The following is a 23,781-nucleotide window of genomic DNA, read 5'->3' as shown; positions in this document are numbered from 1 at the left end:
AGTTCACAGTGAGTCCAGTAAGCTCTGGATCAGGGCAAACACTTATGAAAATGACCACTAAAATAGTGAACACTGACAAGTTGTGGTGCATCCTGTATATGCATACCTATTCGCATAATCTGGACTGAAGTAACCTACTTATTTTACATAGGCCACAATACACGTTCTTACCTAGCAGAAAGCATTTCAATGCATTGTTCAAGCAAATATGAGCTAAAATGCCTTTCTAGGAATACTGAATACAAAGCAGGTAATTTTGAAATGGATGTACCAAGCCACAGGTAAAGATCATGATTATACCTGAAGTCAAATCTCCTTTCACTTTTAAAAATAATTAAGCATTTGAGAGCATAAACCAAGCTAATCCCCTTGGGGGGAGTGAGATCTAACACAAATGTTCAATTACATCATCAATTTACTTGGTCATCTTTTACCCCCTTTGTAAAAGCTGAAGTGCAAAAGTACTTATCTCCATCAGCTGCAATGACTTTCCCTGAGTTATATGCTTGACACCTGTCTATTTGGAGACAAATATCTGCTCTTTTTTCACCTGCTTTACTCTTCTGGGATTCCTAGGTTCATGCAGCATAACTTCTTCTGTAATCTTAGTGAGACCACCAGACTGTTTACTTCCTGCTCAGGTATTTACGTGCAAGCCAAGTTGACCACCTTGACATGTTATGAGACTATTTCAGGCATCACGGTATGAGTGATGACACAGCTGAAAACAGAAAGAAAGCTACGTTGTAGGACAAGTCAAAACATTGCCACACAGGTTTTTTGCAGGGGACAGTTGTAGGCCCGGCATTCCCCCAGTGCCTGTGCATGAGGCCAGGATTAAATCTTGCACTGCTGCTGCCATTGCACACTGATCCCTGCTTATGGGGAGAGGTGACAGGAGGCAGCCACAAAAGGATGCACAGACTCCACATAAGCACTCTAAAGGGCTGTAGAAGCCTTTTTTTTTTTTTCCTCCTTCCCACCCTGAGCTAGATCAAAAGCTCCCTTGTGGATTGCTTCCCTGCTTTACTGAGCAAATACTGTTGTCATACCCAACTTTTCCCTTGATTAAATCAAATATTTTCCTGAAGATGCTGCACTTTCTGAAAAGATGGGGGTAGATATTGTGCCTTCTCCCTGGGACTGAGATATGGAAGAAGAGCCTGGCTGACAGGATGCTTCACCCCTTCTAAAAATTAGCAGAGTGGAGAGGTTCCTATGTTCAGGCACTAACCCAGAGCCCAATTTTGTGGGCTGGGAGCAAACCTCCTGGCACCTGTGGGTGCCCTGGTGCAGGTGCTACAAATAGGGGCCCTGGTGTGTTGTGGCATAGACAGAGATGGAGGAGCAGCAGGGGCAGCAGTTGCTGCCCTCCTGCAGGCATCAGCACATGGGTGAGTGGCACCTATGGAGGGCACCTTCCCCTAATGGGGTGCTTGCAAGAGTAGGCTGGGGGCTGCTACTGCCCCTCCTTCCAGCTGCTTGAGGTGGGGGTGGCTGGGCTTTCAGAGGATTGTGGGTTCTGCTCTCCCCCCTGGTTCCTGCTCTAAGTGGGTGTAGAAATTGAGCTGCCTGAAGCCTGTAGCATGATCAAGGCCTTATTATTGTTAAGACTGGACACCTAAGGCTGTGCATAGGTAAAGAATGCTTAATTGTTTAATAAAATAAAGATATGGCCACATATCTGTATTTAAAATCAAGACTACTTGCCTATGCAAAGGATCTTTCTGGCTTTTCTCCCCATTTTCTGTCAAAAATCTTGCAAAAACTAGATATTTGTATGCAAAATTCAACTAAAAGGTTTTTTTTCTGTCACCTTTCTTGAAGCATAGCACCTATGATTTTAGCAAGCTTCTTACTTTTTCCTCCTTTTTCTAGCTGCCAAAATGAATATATGGCATTATATTTAAAATGCTCTGACATTTTTCAGGTGCTGTGAAAGTTATTTCTACCAATGCTGTAATGGAACAGCTGCATCTAAAATACCAACAAAAACCATGGACTGAAACTCTGAAACTTGTCCATTTTTGCATGGTAAGAATTGCAGATTAGGTTGGAGAAGGATATCTGATATCAGAGCAGGTCACTGAGATGTTTCCAAAATTGCTTGACTTAAAAAAACAAAAAAACAAAACAAACCACCTAAATAAAACAAAAAACCAAAACCAAACAAAAAAAACCACCAAAAAGCCCATGGTGCCTATTCGAACCTGGCTTCTGATTTGTCTTACAGCAGTTGATGAAAAACAGTTTCTTGTATTATTTTAACTCCTCAAGGGTGAGTGCTGTTATAGTCTGATACTTTGGATTATTTCTGTTAATTAACATCAGCATATTTATAGTCTATAAAGATAACTCCTTGCCCATAAGACCGGGCAAAAAGTCAGTTCCTCAGATATTGGCCTGGTACGTTTAAGATACTGCTCAGAATCTCTTCTGCTGTGCTTTAGCTTAAGTCACTCCATACTTCCTGCCCTCCTAGTAACTAATTATATTTAAGCATCTTCTTTTTGAACAGTGGTTTAGCACAACTGTTGTGAGCTTAATGTAAAAACAGTCACACTTGTTTTCATGTTCTTTTCATTAATGCTCAACTAAGATCTTCCTCTGAAGAAGAGGTCCTAGCTTTGGCAGTATTGAAAACATTTTCAGCAGCAAATGTTCTTTATTAATTGAAGGGTGACGAGCTTTCAGATGAGAACTACTGAGAAGAAGCTCAGAGAGTTTAATTCCCATTTAAAGTAAAATCTTGAACTAGAACTTGTGTCCTGACCCTAACCAAGTACACCCATAATGCTGACCGGTGTCTCATTTTCACTAAGACAGATTCTTCCCCAAATAAAAGTCTAAACATTTTCTTTGTTAGCTCCTAGTAACAAGGTGAAATTGGCTCATGTTAGGAGATAGATCCTGTGTTCATCCCAAAAGGAAAGGGAATGGAAGGCCACTTTCTGCACTAAAGGCTTCTGATACATAATCCTGCACAACAGGATCTTCACAAACCCATTAAGTTCAGTGCTGCCACTTTAGAGATAGTTATCATCGCTCATCTCTGTGTTTTACAAAGAGAAATCAGTATGATTTTTGTTGGACTGGGTATTAGTGTTTCATATCTGTCGTGCAGTGATATTCCTCTTTGGCTGACAACTAAGGGCCCTTTCTCTGTCTTCTCTGTTCGCAAATGTGCTAGGATAAGCCACTTCGACGGCCTGTCAGTAACCCTCCAGATAGTCCACTGCTCTCTTGCATGGAGAAGATACAGAGGACACTAAACGGTAACAAGCTGTCAGATAACTCAAAGTGTATTATTTAGTGTTCTATGGAAACTGCCTGTGCCTCTCTAGTGTTGATGTTCACACAGCAGAGCCAAGTGTACAGTCCTGGATGTGAGACTTGTGACTCATCTTTGAGTTAAAACCTTTGGGCTATAGCTATTATCAAAGCCTGAGGAAAAAGCTGTATCCAGCACAGCACTCATTAATCACAGGGTAATAGTTATCATTAATAACCAGAAGTCATACCAGAGATGATGATTTCCTCATTACCTAAATCGTATCCTTTAAAGCAGGATAATGTTGACTCTACTTCTTGATCATTGCAACGTGATTAAATAATATTTCCCTTTTTACAGCTAAATCTTTGTTTTCTGTGATGAACAGATTGGAATCTTTATCCAAACAAAAAGGGTAAGTTTGTTTATGAATAAATGCAAATGAGCAAGCATGGCCCCAAGTCCAGTGAGAATTGCCATCTGGATGGCTTGTCAAAAATATTTATTTAGCTTGGCGTTCTAATGGTGTGTATTACTTAGAATGCACATAACTGCCGGTTTGGATTAGCCCTGCATGGCAGGGGTTGTTGGGTGAAGAGCGGGGATTTGTGCCTAGGTCCCAAAGTTGCAGACTGAGGTAAATAGTTTTCAGCAAACTGACATGATAATGCAAAGAGCAGAGCAAGGATATATTGCCTTATTGGATGGTTATCAAAAGCTGAGCCAAGGAAGAGTTATTTTTGATATGTCCCTGGAGTTCCTTCCCATGATCAAGAAAACTATGCTGATTTCCTTTCTTCATGTAACAGAACTTTTAGATATACATGTTTTTTTCTTTTAACTCCCCCACAATCCCTAGGCTTAACTCTCATGTTAGTCCCAGTGGAACTGCCTGCTACATAACATCAGATATGTTTTATATAGAAGTTCAGCTGGAGAAGGATGGGAAGGTGACGGATGTGAAGCTGGCTCACCTTGGAGAGGCTCCTGTGGTAAAGTTCATCTCACTTCCCTATGGCCTTCAGCTGCCATGCCAGAAGGTCTCAGGCCTCCTTTTGGTCTTGTCACATCTGTCAGCCTGTGCAGATTTCTTGGCTCCTTTAGGGCACCTAAAATGACACTAGAAATCTGTTTTGGATCTGAATCTCTCACCTAAACTTGGTAAAGATATTAAGTACAGTAGCTCTAAAAATAAAGGTAAAACTCATTTGACATCTCCCACCTTCGAAGAACTTTACAGTATCCTGTATAAATATTTGTATCCTCATACTTTGTTGTTATCAATATTATGTAATATATATTCTTAGTGGAGGTGTCTTTTTGGTGTTACCAGAGATTCTCAGTTGTGTTCACCTGCCTTCTTTATGAGTATGTTAATTCCTGCTTATGGTGGGTTTTTTTTCCCCTTTTAAATCTCTCACTAAAATATTGGTAAAATATCACTCTAGTTTGCATGCCAAGTTCTGCAGTTGTTCAGTATTATAGGTGATTGTCCGGATCAAAGTTAAAACAACTTGTAGTGGGGGAAACATACTCTGATCAATGAAGCTGGTTAAACATGACTTGAATGACTTGAAATTCCTGGTGTGACTGTAAATGAAAAAGGGACTAAATCAACTCCAAATGAATGTAACAATTTGGATCCATCAGTGCTGGAAAATATTATTGAGATGGAAATGCACATCGAGAACTGGAGCACAGTAGTTGCCAACAAAAGAAAAACTGGCAAAGATGCAATTTTTTCTGGAAAGAACATATCAACAAACTATTTTTGCTAATTATATCCTCTTCACAGAGCCTTCCTTCTCCTAATTATTACATTAACATTATGTTTTAACTGTTATGTGATTTCAGGGTTTTTTTGTTTGTTTTTAGATAAACTATTCAGTTAAGTGAAAGTAATATGGAATAATCTTAAAATTACCAACGAATACCAATCCCCTATTACCAAATTACCACCCTTTAGAACGCATATCCTAAAGGATGATAGGAAACATGACTCTTTTTCTCTTATTCCTCTAGATTTGTGACGATTTGGTGCAGCATCTAAGGTAAAGAATCCTGTGCAGAGCCTCCTGTTGAATAGACAGGAATTCCTGACAGTCTTGTGTCTCTCTGAATGTTTTGGGGAGTCAGGAATAGAATGATTTTAGTGTAGTGATACAACCATTTCCTTTAGCCCCTCCACCCCCAAAAGTCAGAATTGGGCAATAATAGTATGAACCCAGAAAACAACAGAAGAACTGATGCTTTTCTAGGACTTCATTTCACGTGGGAAGTTAGTTTCAGTGCTCCATATTGGAAGGTCTGTTGTTGTTTTTAACGGGCTTATTTCCAATCTGTGCATACAAGGATAAAAATGCAACAAATTAACTTGACAAAGATACTCCAAGCAGTTGGTCTTACTCATTTCTAAAGTCATCCCATCAAAACAGCTAAATTGCATCTGCTTCTATGAAACAATAAATGTAACCCTCTTACACGCTAGCCCTAGCTGCCAGCGGAACGCTGCCGTGGGCTGCAGGTGTTCGTACTGACTGCAAACGCCAGACTCTCCATCTGTGGAAATGGGCTGGTGATGTAAATCTGCCAGTTCTGAGTTTTCAGATCCAAAACCGATATTAGCTTTTCTCCCTCTCCTTGCATCAAATAGGCTGCTTCAAACAGCCTCACGTTGTCCTTGTGCAAACATTATTTCACATCTCTTCAGCCTTCTGTTACAGCAATGAAAACAAGGTGCTATTACATGGCCTGTTTTTCTTTCCAGCTGTGTAGGAGACTTGCTTTAACTTTCTCATGCAGCAGTAGGGTGCTGTAGTCTTTCTTTTTTTTCCTACTACCATGTTTTGTTTTACTCTGAATAGATACTGTTCTAAATCGGGCCTCCTCCCTCCAGTTAGAAGTACCCTGAGCGATCTGACCAAGGTTCCAGGTTTACTAGTGATGAGTATATGTAAGAAGCCAGATTCTTATTTAAATACCTTGTCAGAAAAAATGAAAGGGAAGATGAAGAGAGAAAGAATAATCATTGATCTTACATGTTTCATATCTCTGTGGACCTCTAACACATTGTCTGTTTTTCTTCCCTTTCTTTCTTCAGAAATTGAATTATATTTAGCTTTATAGGTGTGAACAGATATATATCAAAGCTTTAAGTTGCACTTTCATAAGCTTTTTGACTTCTAGTGATTTTTAACTGCCAGCCATTTGGCTCCCAGGGATGGTAGTTAGCATTGGCACTAAGGATACTACTTGCCTGCCTTCCTGTTTTTGTTAGGATATGCTGCTAAGTATCACTTCTACACCTCCTGGTGTAGTAGTGTAGTATTTCATTTGGTCCTAAGGCAGTCCATTTGTGGTTGAGTTGTGTGGAGGTTTTTTTTTGTTTTTTTCTCCCCCCTCCTCATATGTGAGTTTCAAAGTAACTACAAACTGTAGTTGTAGTTAGTTAAATGCTGTATTAGGCCCAACTGACAGGCTGGCACTGTGTGTACATGTGCCTGCTTCCTCCCTTTCATTCTGCTTCCAGTTGGGAAGAGAGTCATGGAAGAAGGTGAGTGTCTTAAGTTTCTCTTTGGAGAGAGGGCTTGTCCCAGTGCAAAAATCCAGGCAGACTTATTTGGTCCTTTTTTTGATCCCTGTTGCATCCATATCTACACAGAAAGTGCAGGTGTGGTTTTTGAAGTCAAGCAGAAGAGAGTTTAGCAAGAGTTGTAAAAACCCATTTCAGCAGATGGGTAAGTACTTGACAGCTTAGCCTGTGCGGAGCTCCAGGCTGTCACATCAGTATCTAAGTAGCTAGTTAGAATCTGCATGATTTTGTTTTGTGAGCAGCATGAACCATTCTTTCACAACCTTATGCAAGCCACCTGTGTATTCTTTTTTTTTAATTGACATTTTTAATCTGTCAGTTGTATTTAAGATCTGCCTCTCTCACAGGGTGCTATGACGTGCAGCATTAATATAGAGCTTGATATTTTGATGAAAAGAACAATGTATGAGTGCATTGTATTAGGGGAGTGTTACTACATGACTAACTTTATTGGAACATCAAGAAGAGCTCTTTGTAGCTGATGAGCTACATCTCAAGCTGTCAGATTTGTGTATCATGCACATTTATTGCTTTCAGTAATGCATATTTAACCAGTGTTGGCTATAATTACATCGCTTTTCGCAAGCGCGCCAAGGATTCACATTTCCTGGCATCTTCTAAGAAAATGTATAAGCAGTACTACTACATGCCAGATCTGATAAGGAGGGGGCCTATGTCATTCTGTTTGAAATAGTGCTTTTTCTAGCAAGTTAGAGATAAAAGATTTATCCATCACATTCAGTAGTGTGGTAATAACTGTTTCTTACTGGTAGGATGAAGAACTACGATGCCTTTGGAAAGATTCTAGAAGACCTGTCAAATCTGTATCAGATTCCAGGAAACAGGTTGCAACTAGTTTTTACTTGCAAAATATTTAAAAATCATGGTCTAGCTTTTTACTTAAAACAAAATTCACTTGCTTTCTCTCTCTCCTAGCGAAATGAAAGCTAAGGGATACCTTGCTTTGCAGTCCCTTGAAAAAGATCTTTATTCAATGTCTCTTCTAGACAGGTAACTTGAAGACTCCTCCTTACTCCCTTCCCCTCTACCCCCACTGCTTTATTTCACTAAAAAAATAAGTCAATTGATGTAATTACAGAGCAGGATGTAGAAGGCTAACCAGTTTTCTCCCACTGGAGAGCCTGAAGTCTTTATGAAAGTTTGCCAACCCCAGGCATGCCAAACAAGATGATCTACTGAACTCCTGCCCTTTATCTAAGGGACTTGGTGTGAAACTGGTTGGGTGCAGAGCTTAGTGTATGTATATGTATGTGACCACCCACTAAGAGCAGACAGTACATCTTAAATTTAGCAGTCATTTTTGGCTCTCACTTTGGCAGAAGTAAAACATACCTTCTGGGATTCTACTTTCTGGATATCTCGCTTTCTGTTCAAGTTTTAGATCAGGAGTAGGGGGTACTAGCTTTCCCTCTATTCTTTCTTTCCTCACTTCTGCTGTCAAGGAGTAGGATTACAGATAAATGGGTGACAGAATTCCCTAAACCCTCTAGCAATTGTTCGATCACTTTCACTCTTCCCAAAACAGCAGAGTTGAGGGCAATGTTTTCCTTCCTGATTCTGAAGTGTCTTTTCTGATATCTTGCCTATTAGGTACTCTCAGCAAGCCTGGCCTTCTGTAACTTGAGATACACTCCTGGCCCATTTTCTGTATGGTGTTCCCTTATGAAGCATATCAGGTCCATGAACAAAGGTGCTATGTCCTTGCTAATCCTATATTGCTCAGTAAATTTTAATCAGTTAAATAGATCATTTTTCCCTTCTACTGATACAAGTTAATGCACTGTGGAGTTCTAGTACACAGCTATATAACTGTATGGCTATGTGCATTCAGCTCAAAATATTTGAGGTTAGAGATTGGTTCTATCTGAGTTAGTGCAACGAGTGAGGAAATAACCTAGATAAACTATCTTTCACTTCAATATTTTCCTCACCCCTTCATTTTAAAGCACATCAAGTTTCAACATGAAACAGCTGAAGCTTGGGCTGAGGCTGGAAGCCCAAGTCCTAGGAGTCACACATAAGATGCATGGTAGAGTTTCTGGAAATTGTCATAACAAATGGAGATACATTCCACTTTCAAGAAGGCATCTTTCCCCTTTCATTAGGGGTACAAATAATCCTTTACATTGACGTAGCTAGCACTGCATCTCAGGAAACGCTAATCGAGATGTGTTTTGAACTAGAGCACAGGATGTAAACAGAGTTACTGAAGTACTTCATGGAAAAGTAGGACACCTGGTGCCAAGAACTGGAGGTGACTTTTTTTTTTCTTTACGGATTCAAACAAAAGTGTAATAAAGACACAACACTGAGTTGTTCTTTGTTCACAGTAAAGATCCTGTATTATATATAAAATGTGTGGTGTAGGGATTTGCTGGGTCTCTTTCCTTGTACATTATACACACGTGCAGAGAAAATACAAAGGGGCCAGGTGGCTTATGAGCTACAGCAACACTGACTTCACAGCAGCCCAAAAGCAAAGCTAGCAATATTCTGAGGTTATGTGGGAAACCACATTTTGGGAGTAACCATGAGATGTCAACAGTAGTAGCTGAGATAATACTGATGTTGCCTGAGAGGCAAGTACATTTAGCTGATAAGTTTTCTGGCTCATCTACACTGTTAAAATTGAGCTTTAACCATTGGTGTGTTATACTCTGTAAAAGCACTTCTAGTATATGCTTCTGCTATGCTGTTGTGCAGCTCAGTGTGAGGTCCCCTACGCAACTGTTATGAGTTTCCCTCCTACTTCAGACTAGTCACTGAGTGCTAGGAATTCAGCTAATGTTTTTAAGGCTGAACAAGAGGTTATTGTGCAAGAGATTGAAACTTAACCTAGTCTTTCGAAAGATGTATCTGATGACTTTATTCATTGAGATTTTTAGCTGTTAAAATCCAAAAAAATGCTGTGATTTGAACACACACTGTGATTAGAGATGCATCCTTTTAGGAATCTCTTTCTGCCCACCCTACACTTTTCTTCTTTTTTCCTTTAGCATTAAGGTATGTAATAGACTTCCTTTACTGACTTGTGTATTAACTGTTTGTTTTTTTAATTCCTCAGGAACTCCTATGAACATTGAATTTTACATTTCCCCCTATCAAATTTTGGAAGAAGAACTAAATCCTGGTAAAACTAGAAAAGCAGTGTAATTATATATTGCAATAACTTTTTCAGCACTACATGTTTCATTAAGCAAAAGGACATCAAGAAGACTCAGAAATATGCCAGGAATTTTGCTACAGTCTCACTTCATGTTAGAAATTTCCTTACAGGATAACTAGTGTTGTTTGTTTTGCTGTTGCTTCCACTAAAGTGAAGCAAGTTAGATTTCAAATTCTAGTTTAGTGGAATGACTTATATGATGCACTTTATCACAGGGATAAGGTGTGTCAGCAAACTGCTTTCTCATTTCTTGGCTGCTAATTGAAATTTCAACAAGTGTGGTATCAAACAAAAATATCTAGCCAGCATGAAAAAGGACTGGTAATTGTTTGATCTGTTTCATGGCATGATCAAAAAACAGCTATTGCTGCCACGGCTATTGGGCAACCTTGGCCATTTAGATGTTGTCTCTGCAAGTTTTTCCTTACTGCCCAGCCATTGTGGCTGTTAGTTGGGTGCGAAGACCTTACCACTGTGCGTTTCAGATGCACAGGATTAATCTATGCTGACATGGGGAAAATAATGAAGTTTTCTTTCTCTCTCAGATTCCCAGGTATGTGGAGCAAAAATAGTTGTAACTGTTGAAGGCACAGATATACTCCACAAACTTCCTATTTCTCCATTAATTGCAGATTCTCAGGCTGGAGAAGATGGGTGAGATTCTGGACGCTTGTCGATACACAAATGAACTTGGAAATCACTGACACTAATCCCACCATAATTTGCATTGATTCTGTGCTAATAGAAAGTATACATAGTTCACTACTAAACCCAGGAAGTTCTGTTTTATTGATGGCATTATCCCCCATGGTTATACCTTGCATAACCTTAGCTTTCACAGTTTTCCCAAATGGTCTTAGTCATTGTGCTCATATTTAACTCTGTAAATTGCGTAGGATTATGGATCTAGTCATAGATTTGAGGCTAGAAGGAGCCACTGCAATAATGTTAATTAACCTCCTATCATTCAACCAGCAACTCCTGCATAATTTCAGAATAAATAAAGCATGCTTTATTATTGCTTTTATATTACACCTAAACTATATATAATAGTTTGCCATCCCACCAGAGACGCTATCACCTTATCTCTCTGTACTTTAGTACTAGATTGGAGGAAAAGTTTAAAGCTATTCTCCAAAATTAACCATTACAGACCAATTTATAGCAAACATCCTTATATACTGCTCCTCAGCTTCCTGTGGCTCACTTTTCCTTCCTGCCAGTCTTCACGCTAACATTGCTTTAAAATTTGAGCTATACTTGCACTTCTAAAGCAAAACCTTTCTCAAAGCAGAAAAAGTATGAAACCTAGGAAATTACTAGGGACCCTGTTATGCACATACAAAGAGTCCTTTTTGTATCAGTTTCTCTAATGAGCTTTCTTACCAACTTTTTTTCCAGCAGTCCTGCTTTTTACCACTGACTGATGAGCTTGGCATGGATTTGTCAGCTTGTTTTTTGTTGAAATCTCACCAACCTATTCCTATGTCCTCATCCAGCATTGAAGAGATACAGAGGCTCACAGGCATGTTTTGCTTTTAAGATTGTTTCTGTGATTCTACATGGCTTGTTTGCTTTTTTTATTCCCCTGTGTTAATGTTGTAAGAAGAAAAAATGGGTTCTGGGGTAGAAAATTTTCTGTTCTATCAGCCCAGGTGTAACATTTTAGCAACCAATGTAAAAAAAAAAAAAAAAGAAAATATGAAAGAAAACACATCTTAAAGATGTGACATTAAGAAAGGATAGGCTTATGGGCAAAGCTATTACACACTCTACCTCTGTTTCCCTTCAGTGAAAAATGAGGCAAGAAGGAAGATTAATGCTTATGTTTGTGGATTTTCAAAACATTGGTTTTGTTTTTAATAATAGCTTTCATTTATAGTCATACTCTCAATACTAATTAAAAATATCAATTTAGGAATTCAGATTGCTGGCTTGAAACTAGTTCCTCTATATGAGCTGATTGTTCAGTCTACCCTTAAAGAAAAATGCAAGGAAGATTTGTCTACACATAATTCCCGTTTCCTTGTGGTGAGTATAGTCTATGCTTGACAGCCACTCTGTCCTTGTGCAAGGTACATGCTGAAGCACCTTTTTCCTATCAGCAAAAGCAATGCAAACTTCCCAGAATTTCAATAGTACCTAAATGCTTTTTAGGGAAGTTATTTAGGAAACAGTATTAGACTCTTTAAAGTAAGACAACTTCTCATCCTCATTAATGAAACACGTTTGGTGTATGGTTACTGAAGTCATATTTGTCTGTGTGTTTAAAACTCTCAGATACTTACTCTGCTAAAAACTGCTCACAACTTCATTAATGCCTTAAAAAGAAGGAAACTTATCGGCTGGTCTGAGAAGCAAGGCCCAAGATGGTATTTATCTAGATTTTTTGAAGATCTCTATCATGGATCATTTCTGTCACTGTTTTTATTAAAACAGAACTCTTGATTGGATAACACTGAGAAAAAAATATATATGTATGCATAAAGGGACTAGCTGGAAGAAAAGTGTAAAGAGTTATGACAGTGTTGTCAATTACTAATTAGAGCCATGGTTGTTTAACTGTGGATGCCTTCCCTTTTAAACTGTTTTATTAGAAAAATATTTAATTTATTCTGTGTTAGACATAGATGCGAAATTTTAGTAAATAAAATGGTGGCTAAGATGCTTTGCTTTTAAGTTGCCTACAGGGCAAGTACAAGACAAACGTCAAACATCTACATTTTTGCTAGGAAACATTAATTTTGAAAATCATGGCAACAGAAGGAGAGGGCACTTTTTTCTATTGTACTAGTAGTATTAGTTGATCCCATTGCCTACATAGTTCTTAGACTTTGGGGGTAGTGGTGCCAAAGGCTGTAGTGAATTTACACTGTTCCGACAGAAGGGTTAGCTAAGTTCTGTTCTATAAAGACTATAAACTAAGAAGAATTTTTAATTTCCACTGGATTGGATACACATGAGAGGCTCAAACTCTTCAGCAATTCTCTAAAACATTAATACTTAGTGAGACTGTTTTGCTTCTGAGTCTAAAGATTTTATATCTAGAAATAAATCACTAAATTGAATTCTGACCTTGAAAGAAATGCAGAAAAGCTCTTCTGCTCCACAGATAACCCAGAGCAAAGATCCTTTACTCTGCTCTCCATCTTTTCTTAATATCAGCCCTGTTAATTAGCTGCCCTGCCCTGTTCCTAAGGTGACAGCTCCCGCTTTGATCAATGCATGTATACTGAAGTAGATAATACTATATTTCACTTCTAATTTTGTGATATAGTACCATGGAGAGATGGCAATTTATTACCATCATCTCCTCCTTTGGAAATGAGTCACCAGGAGATAATCTAGCCAAACATATTTCTCCAAGAGAGCAGTGGTGGTGCAGGAGCAACACATGATAGGCTTAAGAGGAGAGATTTCAGGCAAAGCTCTTATCCTCATTGTACAAGTAGTATTACTAAGATGTTCGCCTGAGAAAAAAAGGTTATGGTTAATATTTCTATAGCTTGCTCTAGGACTCTTATGAGCAGTTAGAATAACTGGTAGGACTAAAACTCCTGACCACTTGGCTTTAGAGGTCTATTCCCTAAATTGAAACGTGTGGGGGAAGGTCTTGGCTAGCTTTCTTCTATGGATTATATTTCTACGGAAACACAGACAGACCTGATGGACTTGCTAGAAACATGCCTTTCAAAATTAGTTTCGCTGTCAGATTGTGTGATTGCCTGATAATATCAGGTCTCACTTTCTTGTTTTCGCTGTTTGAAAAGTCAACATATTTGTTTTTTTTTTTTTCAGTCTCTTCCAGATTGCCCAAAGCACTGCTACTTCATAAACAAGGGTTCAGAAAAATCAGATTTAGCAGGAGCCTTGGTCAGTAAAATCCCATTTACCCATCCAAAGTGTGTGCCTGGCATAATAGAGGTTCTTCGACATCAAATGGCATATAACACTCTTATTAGCAGCTGTGTCTCTGAGACATACATAGATGAAGGTACATGGTTTGGCTGGAAGTAATGACAGAATATTAAAGGAAAATTAGTTTCTAAGCTGGGTGTTAACAGATTTGACTTTTCCTTGTCAGAGCTTGCAGAGCATTTTAAATGATCAACAATTCTTAATTCGAGTATTATACTCAGTTGAATATTAGAAACAAACAAACGGACTTCCTAGGCCTGAAACTTCTAGGAGCATGAACTCAGTTGCCAAAGCAATGAACAATTAGATTCTACTGTACCAGCCTTTTCAAAACTACTGGCATGTCATTCAGCCAAAAAGTGCCCATGTTTAATGTGTGGGGGAACATATCACTAAATAGTGATTTTATTTCTAGATGACTCAGAACTGCTTTACTTTGAAGTGGCACCACAAAAGAACACCAGCTTTTCTGTTTCTTTTCCTCATCCTGTGAAAGACAACTTAGCCTGTGGTATGTGTGGAATATTTGATAAGGTCCTTTTTACTGGGTTGACAAAGATCTTGGTTCTGTCTCGGTTCTTGCACTGTGCTTTTCAGTTACAAATACATTGTAATGGCTGCTCTTAGGGATGCACAACCATGAAAAACAGAGTAGCACTTCTGTATAAATCACTTACTAAAGTGTTCTGTATTTGGCATAAACCAGAAAGTAATGCAAAAACCTCTGTCTTGGCCTCTAGTTAATTAATAAGGTGTAGCTTCTAATTTTATTGATCATCAGTATATTAGGAAAAAGCAAGCTCTGTGCAAGAGCATTGCTGCAAGCCCCCTTCCTGCTAGCTTCAGTTTTACTCCTTTGAAGCATCAGAATCAAAGGAAGGTGTTCAATGTCTACAGAAGCATTTGTTTTGAAATGCTTATTATATTCTGTTCTTGCTTAGTGATAATTGATGTCATAACCTCCAGAGAAATCCAATGTAGTCTTCATTTAAATCCTCAAGATCCAACTCTAAATTCTAGTGATGACTTTATATCAAGAGCTGTGAAGCGGTAAGTCATTTTGTTTTATTTAGTAACATTTGGAATGAACCTTTGATGTCCATTTAATGGAAATACCATGTGCATTCACAGTGCCATTAACTCAGATGACCAACAACTTCACTTTAGTAAAAGGCTGTACAATAGTCAGAATGAGTCACTCTACTGTGTCATAAGTATCTTTGTCAAAAAGGAACGTTTAAACATTACTACTAATAAACAATACTTATTTCTTGTACAAACATGTGGTGAGGGGGAAATATGTATGAATGAAGAGACTTCTACCTTTTCTTTTATATAGATGCTTTTTATTTTATAAAGATGCTTTTCTGAAGGCTCTGGCTAATGACAGTCTCATGACTGGTATAGCTTAGATACATTAGCCTGAAAAGGACTTTACATCTACCCTAGTCATAGTTTCTACCATCAGTCATAGTTTCTTTCTAAAAGGAGAAGTCTATGTGGTATGTCCATGATACTGTTTCTGGCTTGCTTCCAGGAACTTAAAATTCCAAGAGAGCTGAGTTGCTGTGGCATATAACATACACTAGAGAAAGGATTGAGAGCACCAATTCTTTTTGCAAACAAGAAGCAAGGTCGACATAGGCTTGATTTTCAACCTGTTCAGTTAGCTTGCTCAGTGTTAGCTCACAGGATACTAGAAACAATTTCTGGAACTAGGTATCTCTACTGTTGGAAGGGTAGGGGGAAAACTCTAGTGTAGACAATGCTTTAGAGAGGAGAGGTTCTATACTTGTCCCATACAAGACATGACCATAACACTGACTCTTTTATAATTGTGATCAATATTATTAATTTTCATTAAGTTTTCATTAAAAGCATCCCTGTGACTTTTTTGATCTCCCATTTCTTTGTATAAAAACTTGTTTGTGCTGGTAAGCTTGAAAATCCAACACTTGCAGCCATTATGTCAACACAGTTTCCAGTATAACATACATAGTTACATTGTAGTTACAATGTAGTGCCTATAGGGTTACATGAGACAAACAGATGCAGGGAAAGAGGGAGTGCTGTTTGTCACAAACAATGTAATTCAGGTGTCAGCCACGGCTTTAAAAAAAGAAGTACTAATTTGAAGAATGGGTGATATCTGTAGTAGTGACTACTAACTAGTGTTTCATTTCCTCCTCTAGTTGTATGTCAGTTCCAGTTGTCATGAGAGCTATTTTCAGGAACGCTGCCAAGGTGGAAGCTGCTAGTGAAACAAAAGACATGGAAACGGGCACAGAACAAAAACCTGAATTGCGATGTGAGCCAGTTACAGATTCTAATAGTCTTGAAGGGAGTCTTTCTGCAGCTGGTCAGCAAGATCTGGTAGTGAAAGATGAGCAAAGTGCTCAAGACAGCACAGAAGAAAGTCTTTCCACAGCCGAACTGGAAACTTTGGGTGACAGCACAGACAAGAGCATCCCTACAGTGAGCACACAAACTTCATGCAATACAATAGAAGAAAGTAATTACACAGCTTGTTCGGAAGCTGTTATGACAGATGCTAAGTGAAACACAAACTCAATCTATTGTTTGATAAACAAGAAAGGAATACTTTGTCAAGAGCAGGTTTTTTTTTTTTTGCAAAAGTAGTTGAAGAGAACTTGGCAAGCTAAGTTTACTGTCTACTTAATTTTCTTTGAGTGTTTCCTCTTTCTATATCATTAAATAGAGGTAATACTCTTGAATTTCAAGTTTCCAAATTTGGAAAGTCTAACAATGCTCTAGGAATCTTTATTTTTGTCTGCATTATATTCCACTGTAGTACTGAAAAAAATTGTCTGATGTATGTGATACAGGCTGTAATGTAACGTGCACAGAAGAAAAGTAATCTTTGTCAATGTCAGCATTAAATTAAATAAATAGAAGGAAAAATTGGTTTGAACAATTTTGTACAAATGTAATCAATGCAGTCTGATTAAGTTTGTCTCAGCCTAGACCCACCTTGTTTCAGACATGCAGAATGGTTACAAGCAACTTAAACTCCTCACTTACTGTAAACAGTTTAATTACTGTAAAATGGAGATGGGCCTTTACAAAGAAAAGGCTCCCTGACCAGAGGAATTTGCAGTCAAAGTTAAGGCAAGCAAAGGAAAGGAAGTCAAATACAGGATGCTGGCATAGAAATACAAAGTTATCAGAAATACAGTTGCATGGCTGACAGCATGTTTCTGAGAAAACGTGAAGGCAGGAAGCCCTGCTTCCCTAAAAAGTTGGGCTGGGGGGGGGGGAGGGGGAACACCATGGGAATGAGGGGGAAGAAGACTCAGGCTAGAAGGACTGGCAAAATAAATACAAAAGCAACATCCTTTAGACTGGAAGAGTGTTTGGTGTGGTCCAACAGGTTCAGAGCAGACAGTGTAACAGAGTAAAACAACAGAATTATCAGTACTTTTGCATTTGCAAAGAGTGGTATGTAAATAGAACTGTAGGAAGAAGGGGAAATTTTTTTTTTAAACTAAAGGCTGTGCAAGTGCACTGCATAGTGGTTGCAAAGGACAGGAAGAAGATTTTGACATAAGGTGAAAAATTCCTGCAGTTTTTATGTAGTACTAGGGAGAGTCACAGCACTCTGCATGTCAGGAGATCCTGTTCTGTTTTGAATAGAGCTAGCATATCATCAAAAGCAACTTATTCTATAAGTGTAGCTCATCCATAGCATTAGGCATTCTATGCATATAATCAGTTTTGATTCATTTTTTTGACATTAGAAGAAACCATACAGGCAACCTGCTCTACTTCCAAGAAGAGAACAATAGAGAAAGGGTATAACATCAAATTCTCACATAGAACAGAAACATGTTTAGTGAATCACTGTAGAGCTTTTGAAATCATCTCACCTTTCTATGAAAGTCATTGTTTAAAATTGAAAGCAATTTAAAACTTTTTTTTGGACAGGAGCCAAAGTATGGTAACAGTTTATGGGAATAACCTCTACTAGGAAGCATCAGAATCAGGTTTTCCTGAAATTAAGTGAACCATGAGCTCGTTCCTGATCCACAAACAATCCAATCCAGTTCGGACAGTTTTAAATACCACAAGACAGAGAAACTAATGTCCTAGTTGCTGGACATGATGTAGTATGTCCAGTGACAAGCCCAGTTGCTCTACTAACCAAACAGTCTGCTCCTTAACCCAAGCCAGGGTTAGCCTTTCAGGATCTGTGCAGAGTTTTGCCTTGCTACAATCAGACTGCAAGCAATCACCCTTACCATTATTTCTACAAATTTTGCCAGCGCTGCCATTATGTCCATATTTTCCAGCTTTAACTGCATTGCACTCCGTCCCAGCTGGAGCTGTATCACTAAGGTCCATGTCCTGAACAAAATCTAAAATGTCTCCAAGATGTGACTGTTCCTGGATAGAATTCAGGTACTTAAGCATATCATCTTCATGCTTTCCAATCACATCTAGAAGATGATTTATCTTACTCAAAGCAGAGTCATGTCCATTAAGATGACACCACGATAAGAGAGCACTGAAAAGTAGAAAAAAAGTAAATGAAAAAAGTGATTGCATGTACCTACACAAAATTCCAGTTCCTGGTAGGGTGACAGCAATGTGACAAGGTATCTATATAAAAGTACATACATTTCATTTACAGTTTCTGGGAAATTCAAGCAACACAGTTGAAAATATTAAGCTTATAGATAACTTTCCATGAGTATCTTGGGGAGGATATGCGAATGACCACTCTATACCCAGGTAGGTAACTCCCTCTATTCCAGACCTGAGAAGTCTCAACTAGGTTGTTAGCTTTGGCCAGATTTGTTGTTATTACAACACCGCTACCAAACAACAAATAAAACACCCCCAAACAAGAAAAACCCCATCCTCCACTCAGTTTTAAAGGTTCAAAACTTACTTCAGGGTGCCTCTGAACTGGCCACATGTCACCATCAGCTCAGCACCTTGTCTGTAACCCTGATTGAAGCCTTCCTGGAGTGCAAGCTCTTTCCCAGCCTCAATGCCATCCCTATAGCCTTCCTGTAACAGAAAAAGTGGTGCAAGCGGCTTTTCATGATGTGCAAAATTAGAGCTACAAACATCCTTTCAATGAGCTATACTTCTCTATTTGCTAGATATTACTCATATAATTCAAGAGTTATATGGGATGGTGATGGAGTGAGTGACATATAAATACACATAACACTGAGTGCACAAAACTTCTTTCTGTAAGAAACTGCTAATGAGTACAATGCAAATTAATTTCCTTATCCTCTAATAATGCTATCACGTAATGTAGAACAATTCTTCTTTCACACCAAAATTCAATGTTGTAAGAGTGAGAACTGTTATTTGATCACAGTAGAAAAAAAAATAGTGGCCTTTCTAGAGAAACAGCCAGGAACTAGAATGTTTCTCTATTGCACTCAACATACAGTTTTGACCTCAAAAAAATGTTAAGGTTTTTGCAGTATCCACTGAGAAGATACCACACAGTTTACATAAAAACAATAAACAGCCCCTTAAGAAAATCACTTATTTTTATTTTTATTTTAAAGGGACTCAATTGTGGAAACTCTTCCTTGGCAACTAATGCAACAACCCCTCGACAAAATCCTTCCTCATTAGTGGCCTAGACAACAGCTTCCATTCATGTTCTTCAGCCAAATGTTGTTCACTCACAAACAGATGAGCTGTTGGCCCCACTCTGAATAACATATCTGAGCGCAGCAGGCCTGCATTCATTATATTTGGTGAAAAAATTCTATCCCAAGGATTCATATCCACTGAAGTCACCTAGATTTTTTTATACTTGTTTTTGTTCTGTGTAGAATTTCAAAGAGGAAAGGGTTGTGGAAACCAGCTTTCATAAAATACGTTTTCAGTAGGAAAATAAATAAGTCCAGCAGGAAAATAAATAAGCCAAAGAACTATAGAGATTGCAATAACCACTTGTTCTACCAGGAGCCACACATCTGAATGATGAATATTACTAGGAGAGTGGGGGGAAAAAAAAGCCCATGTTTCTTTATTAGCACTGTTTAATTATACTGCCCCACATTTACTAGCAGTAAACCTACAACCGTGAAGCAAAAAGCTTGAATCCAGATTTAGCGTTGCATTCCACACATGCACATACTTGTATAGAGGGAGTCAAGATCTTTTGCTAAACTACTACGTGCTCTGACAGGCTACTTGGATAGCGTTGCTGCAACTCTCTGCTCTACATTTTCCTGATGTTCAGAAGAAACTATACCACAATAACTTTTAAGCAGCCATTTTTAGTTTTCCCCTTAAATCAACCATATCAATCAAGGCATGTATCAGTAAATAAAAAATGGTTAAAAGACTATAAAATCATGGTTATAGAAATACCTTCAATCTTTTCTTCATGGTGCTATTCCATTCTTTCTGTGCTAGATATATCTCATCTGCATCTTCATCAAATATATCCTCACTGGATTGGCTGATGGCAACTTGTACCCAGGACATTACAGCACCAGTGACTGTGACCTTTGTTTACGTGTTAAAGCAAATACTGGGAAACTCTCCAAAGTCCTTCTGACAAAGTACTGCATTAGAAGCACAGGCAGAAAATGTGAGTTCTGAAGAGAAGTCACTTCAGGAGCTGATTATTTAACCTATATGTTTGTTTCCACAAAGACACTGGATGCTGCTTACAGCTGTAGCTGTCAAGAGAAGACAGTCAGATCACCAATTGTAAAACAACTGTTTCAATTTGCAAGGGCAGTTTCAGACAGTATTTTCTTCATTTATTTAGGTCCAATGGCAGTGACAAACATATGCACACCAAATTAGTATGTCTAAATGTTGCTAATACGTGAGCAACAGGCAGAAACAACTTTACAATTTGATTTTGATAGCAGGTGACAATAGCCTCATATAGCTTCCATGCAGTACATTAAGTTATATGTAATTGCTTGCAGAGTTTTAGCCTTAGTAACTGACACTGGACATTGATTTTCAGTTTCATGGTTATGCCAAATGTTTAACCCAATCTTGTTCATCTTGAACAGAAATACTCCTGTATACTGTGAATAAAGAATTGGCTAGTTCTCCTCTAAATGGAAAAAGACAGAATTGGATTGTTTCGTCTTCTGCACTGAAAAAAACCTTAAGAGGCCATTTGCAGTTAATCAAATAAATTGCTGGGAATTCTTATAACCCATAAAATACTATCTTTCTCAATAATCTGTTAAAATGGGTATAGGGTACTGATTTTAAATTTCATTTTTGCATTTGCCATATACAATTTTTTTTGATCTTAATCAAAGCTTCCAGAATTTCCAGCTCTGTTGTATTCAATCTTTAGGAAAGGATCCAGTAATTAAATGACTGGTCCAAGAATCTCAGCTTTTGCTCAAGTTCACACAGATCACTAATGCAAATTGCTTCATCTGTTTATCTTTTTCCACATCCTATTACAAAACAGTGAAAACATCCCTATTATTACAACTTACAACAGTATTTCAGGCTTAGAAATGGTTATGTTTCAAAACAGTCTGACATTCTGACAGGGAGTAGAAACATGGCATAGCCATCTCTATTAACCCCATTACCACCTGGTTTTGTTAGCTCCAGGGTGAGTCCATAAAACTGTCAAAAAAAGTCCCCAAAATGAGGAAAAGAGCAGAGAAGGACAGACAAAATACTGCAGTTGTGTCAGTCTGTGCAGGAGGGAAGGAAGGGAAGAAACAGTTCAACAAGTTAGAGACGAAGTGACTGGAGAGATCTATACCCCAAATTATTCCTGATACGTTCTCAGACGGTGCTACCGACCATGGCCGAAATGCAGAGGATGTCAACAGCACCAAAGGACATAATTAAAGTCCTGTGCCTGGCCACGCTGCTTTTTCTGGGACACAAACGGTTGGATCCTTCCAATCCTCAAGCTCCCTCACTGTGATGGGTGAGGGACGCACCTCAGAAGTCCCCAAACCTTTCCAACCGATGGTTTGCAAAAAACCGCACTGAGCGCCTCTCCCAGGGCAACGTGGCGTCAGCGGTGGTGCAGCGCTGCAGGCTGTGACCAGCGAGCGGCCTACGCTGGAGCCGAGGCTGTGCCGTGAGGTCCCTTTCACGTGTTGTCCCGATCCCCTCACCTCTCTCTCTCTCTGACTCTTTCGTGTGCGAAACATTAATAAATAAATAAATAATACATTTCAAAAAAAAGAAAAGTAATAAAAAGGCCCAAATTCCCCTGCCGCAGCATGTCCCAGGCGAGCACTTGCTAGGGCAACCCCGAACAGGCTGGGCTGCAGACCAGTGGGAACAGGGCGGCCTCGAAGGAGGAGCCGCGGTCCCCGTCCCCGTCCCCGTCCCGGTCCCGGTCCCGGTCGCGGCCGCGGGGCCCCCAGACTCCCGCGCCGCGGCGGGCCGCCCCCGGCCAGGCCGCAACCCGCCATTTCGCGGCCAACCGCTCAGCCCCAGCGTCCCGAGGAGCCTTCCCTCTCTGCCAGCTGAAGACAAGCGCAGCCTCCCCTCCCTTTCCCTGGTTCCTCGCTCGGACCCCCGGCACCACCCCGGCCCCGCTCCCCCGGCACTTTCCCGCAGCCGCCGAGCGGCGGCCTACCAGCGCTTACAGGGCGCAGCCATCCCGGCTAAGGGCAGGCTGGCTTCACTGCCATTGGAAGCAACGGGCGAACGGCAGCCATGTTGACTGAGGGCAAGATGCGCAGGGGCTGCCGGTAAATAGCCGCCATCTTAACCCGCAGCTCGGTGGCTTCAAAGCCCGTCTGAAGCACTAGGGGCTGGCGGCCATCTTGAGTAAGGGCGTAGCTTTACGGCTTCCTCAAGGAGGCGGGACGGGGCTGACGCGAGCGCTGCCCCGCCCAGGGTGCCCAAGCCGTTGGAGGAGGCAGGGAAAGAGCCGTTACCGTAGCCGCCGTCTCCCGCCTCTTCGGGGCGCCGGGGAGTGCGGCTGCCCCGCAGCGGGCCATGGCGGCAGGCTGTGCCCCCCCCCCCCCGGCCCTCTAATACCAAACCCAGCGGGAGCGCGTTTCCCGCAGTGAGAAGGTTTAGCTTGCTTTTCAGTCATAAATTGTGGAATTGTAAAAAACCAAAGCAAAACAAAACAAAAAAACCCCTGCCTTTTGAATCCTCCGGGTCCTCGGGTGTCAGCCGTGTCCTTACGCTGTCCGCTGCGACCACAACGTTTAGGCTTCACACAAATGTATCCTTTTTAATAAGAAGGGGGCCAGTGGCAGGCAAATGTTTTACTCTTTGCCTCTGTGAGAGCAAATATACATCCTTTTGACATACCAAAATTATTTAGTGTTTTTCTTGGTACAGTCTATATTTGGCATATGAGCGTACCTCGTTTAAAGGTGGTCAATGGCACCAACTAATCTTCAGACATTAACTATGCATCAACTGCGGGTTTAAACTGCATGTTTCTTCCAGTTGCCAAATCCCATTAAAGTAAATGTCCTGGTGCTTATTCTGGTCCCTGAAAGGGAGCATATGTATGACAGAAAGAGGAGATTAAGGGAAAACGTAAAATAAAAGCGCACGAGGGTGTCTGCTGCTGTGTCCCGTGCCTGGCGTGTCTTGTTGCAGCTGCTTCTGAGGTCCAAGCCGAGCTCACAGCTGGGCTGTCCCATTACAGCCCTCCCAGTGGTGCCCTCGAAATACTACTTCTGGACTCTTCTCACTTTGGTGATGAGGGCGGCTCCACGGGGAAGCTGGGGAAGGTGGTGGCAGGAGGCCCTCCAGTGCACACCTCGGTGTGCGGGGCTCCCCCCACCGAGCACACTGTCCCAGAAGGAGCTGCTGAGACCACCAGCATTCATGTGACAG

General features: G+C 40.1%; 2 protein-coding genes across 20 annotated transcripts; one reads left to right on the top strand and one right to left on the bottom strand.

Moving 5' to 3' along the window:
• The first annotated feature begins 749 nt into the window (after positions 1 to 749).
• Positions 750 to 16,265, top strand: LOC138066133 (mediator of RNA polymerase II transcription subunit 1-like). The gene is made up of 16 exons (XM_068933740.1): positions 750 to 1,394; positions 1,931 to 2,034; positions 3,191 to 3,275; positions 3,632 to 3,686; positions 4,131 to 4,263; positions 5,294 to 5,322; positions 7,637 to 7,708; positions 7,800 to 7,874; positions 9,068 to 9,138; positions 9,949 to 10,014; positions 10,596 to 10,704; positions 10,947 to 10,959; positions 11,374 to 11,575; positions 11,969 to 12,081; positions 13,849 to 14,044; positions 14,384 to 16,265. The coding sequence occupies exons 1-16, from the start codon at positions 1,340 to 1,342 to the stop codon at positions 14,593 to 14,595; spliced, it is 1,590 nt and encodes a 529-aa protein (XP_068789841.1). The 5' UTR covers positions 750 to 1,339; the 3' UTR covers positions 14,596 to 16,265.
• On the bottom strand, positions 15,293 to 22,751 carry YAE1 (YAE1 maturation factor of ABCE1). 19 transcript variants are annotated; one of them, XM_068935943.1, is made up of 5 exons: positions 22,566 to 22,678; positions 21,722 to 22,103; positions 20,338 to 20,651; positions 18,881 to 19,002; positions 15,293 to 18,493 (listed from the first exon to the last, which is right to left on the bottom strand). In XM_068935943.1, exons 3-5 carry the CDS (start codon positions 20,452 to 20,454, stop codon positions 18,067 to 18,069), a joined length of 666 nt encoding a protein of 221 aa, XP_068792044.1. In that variant the 5' UTR covers positions 20,455 to 20,651; positions 21,722 to 22,103; positions 22,566 to 22,678; the 3' UTR covers positions 15,293 to 18,066. The 19 variants fall into 19 exon arrangements, with proteins under 19 accessions (XP_068792044.1, XP_068792045.1, XP_068792053.1 ...); XM_068935944.1 differs by having other exon boundaries at positions 22,556 to 22,581; XM_068935952.1 differs by having other exon boundaries at positions 21,906 to 22,103; positions 22,556 to 22,581.
• Positions 22,752 to 23,781: the final 1,030 nt, after the last annotated feature.

The sequence above is a fragment of the Struthio camelus genome, chromosome 2 (assembly GCF_040807025.1).
Source record: "Struthio camelus isolate bStrCam1 chromosome 2, bStrCam1.hap1, whole genome shotgun sequence".
Lineage (NCBI taxonomy): Eukaryota > Metazoa > Chordata > Aves > Struthioniformes > Struthionidae > Struthio > Struthio camelus.
The sequence above is the reverse complement of the archived record's forward strand: the minus strand, read 5'-3'. Positions and strand labels throughout refer to the sequence as shown.

Excerpts from the sequence above, each read along its gene's own strand:
- LOC138066133 (XM_068933740.1), top strand. The coding sequence starts at position 1,340 with ATGGAGGAGCAGCAGGGGCAGCAGTTGCTGCCCTCCTGCAGGCATCAG. Across the intron at positions 2,035-3,190 it reads AACTTGTCCATTTTTGCATG|GATAAGCCACTTCGACGGCC; the intron begins GTAAGAATTGCA and ends CAAATGTGCTAG. Across the intron at positions 11,576-11,968 it reads AGAGATACAGAGGCTCACAG|GAATTCAGATTGCTGGCTTG; the intron begins GCATGTTTTGCT and ends ATATCAATTTAG.
- YAE1 (XM_068935946.1), bottom strand. The coding sequence starts at position 20,454 with ATGTCCTGGGTACAAGTTGCCATCAGCCAATCCAGTGAGGATATATTT. Across the intron at positions 19,003-20,337 it reads CCATGAAGAAAAGATTGAAG|GAAGGCTATAGGGATGGCAT; the intron begins GTATTTCTATAA and ends TTTCTGTTACAG. Across the intron at positions 18,494-18,880 it reads CAGTTCAGAGGCACCCTGAA|TGCTCTCTTATCGTGGTGTC; the intron begins GTAAGTTTTGAA and ends TCTACTTTTCAG.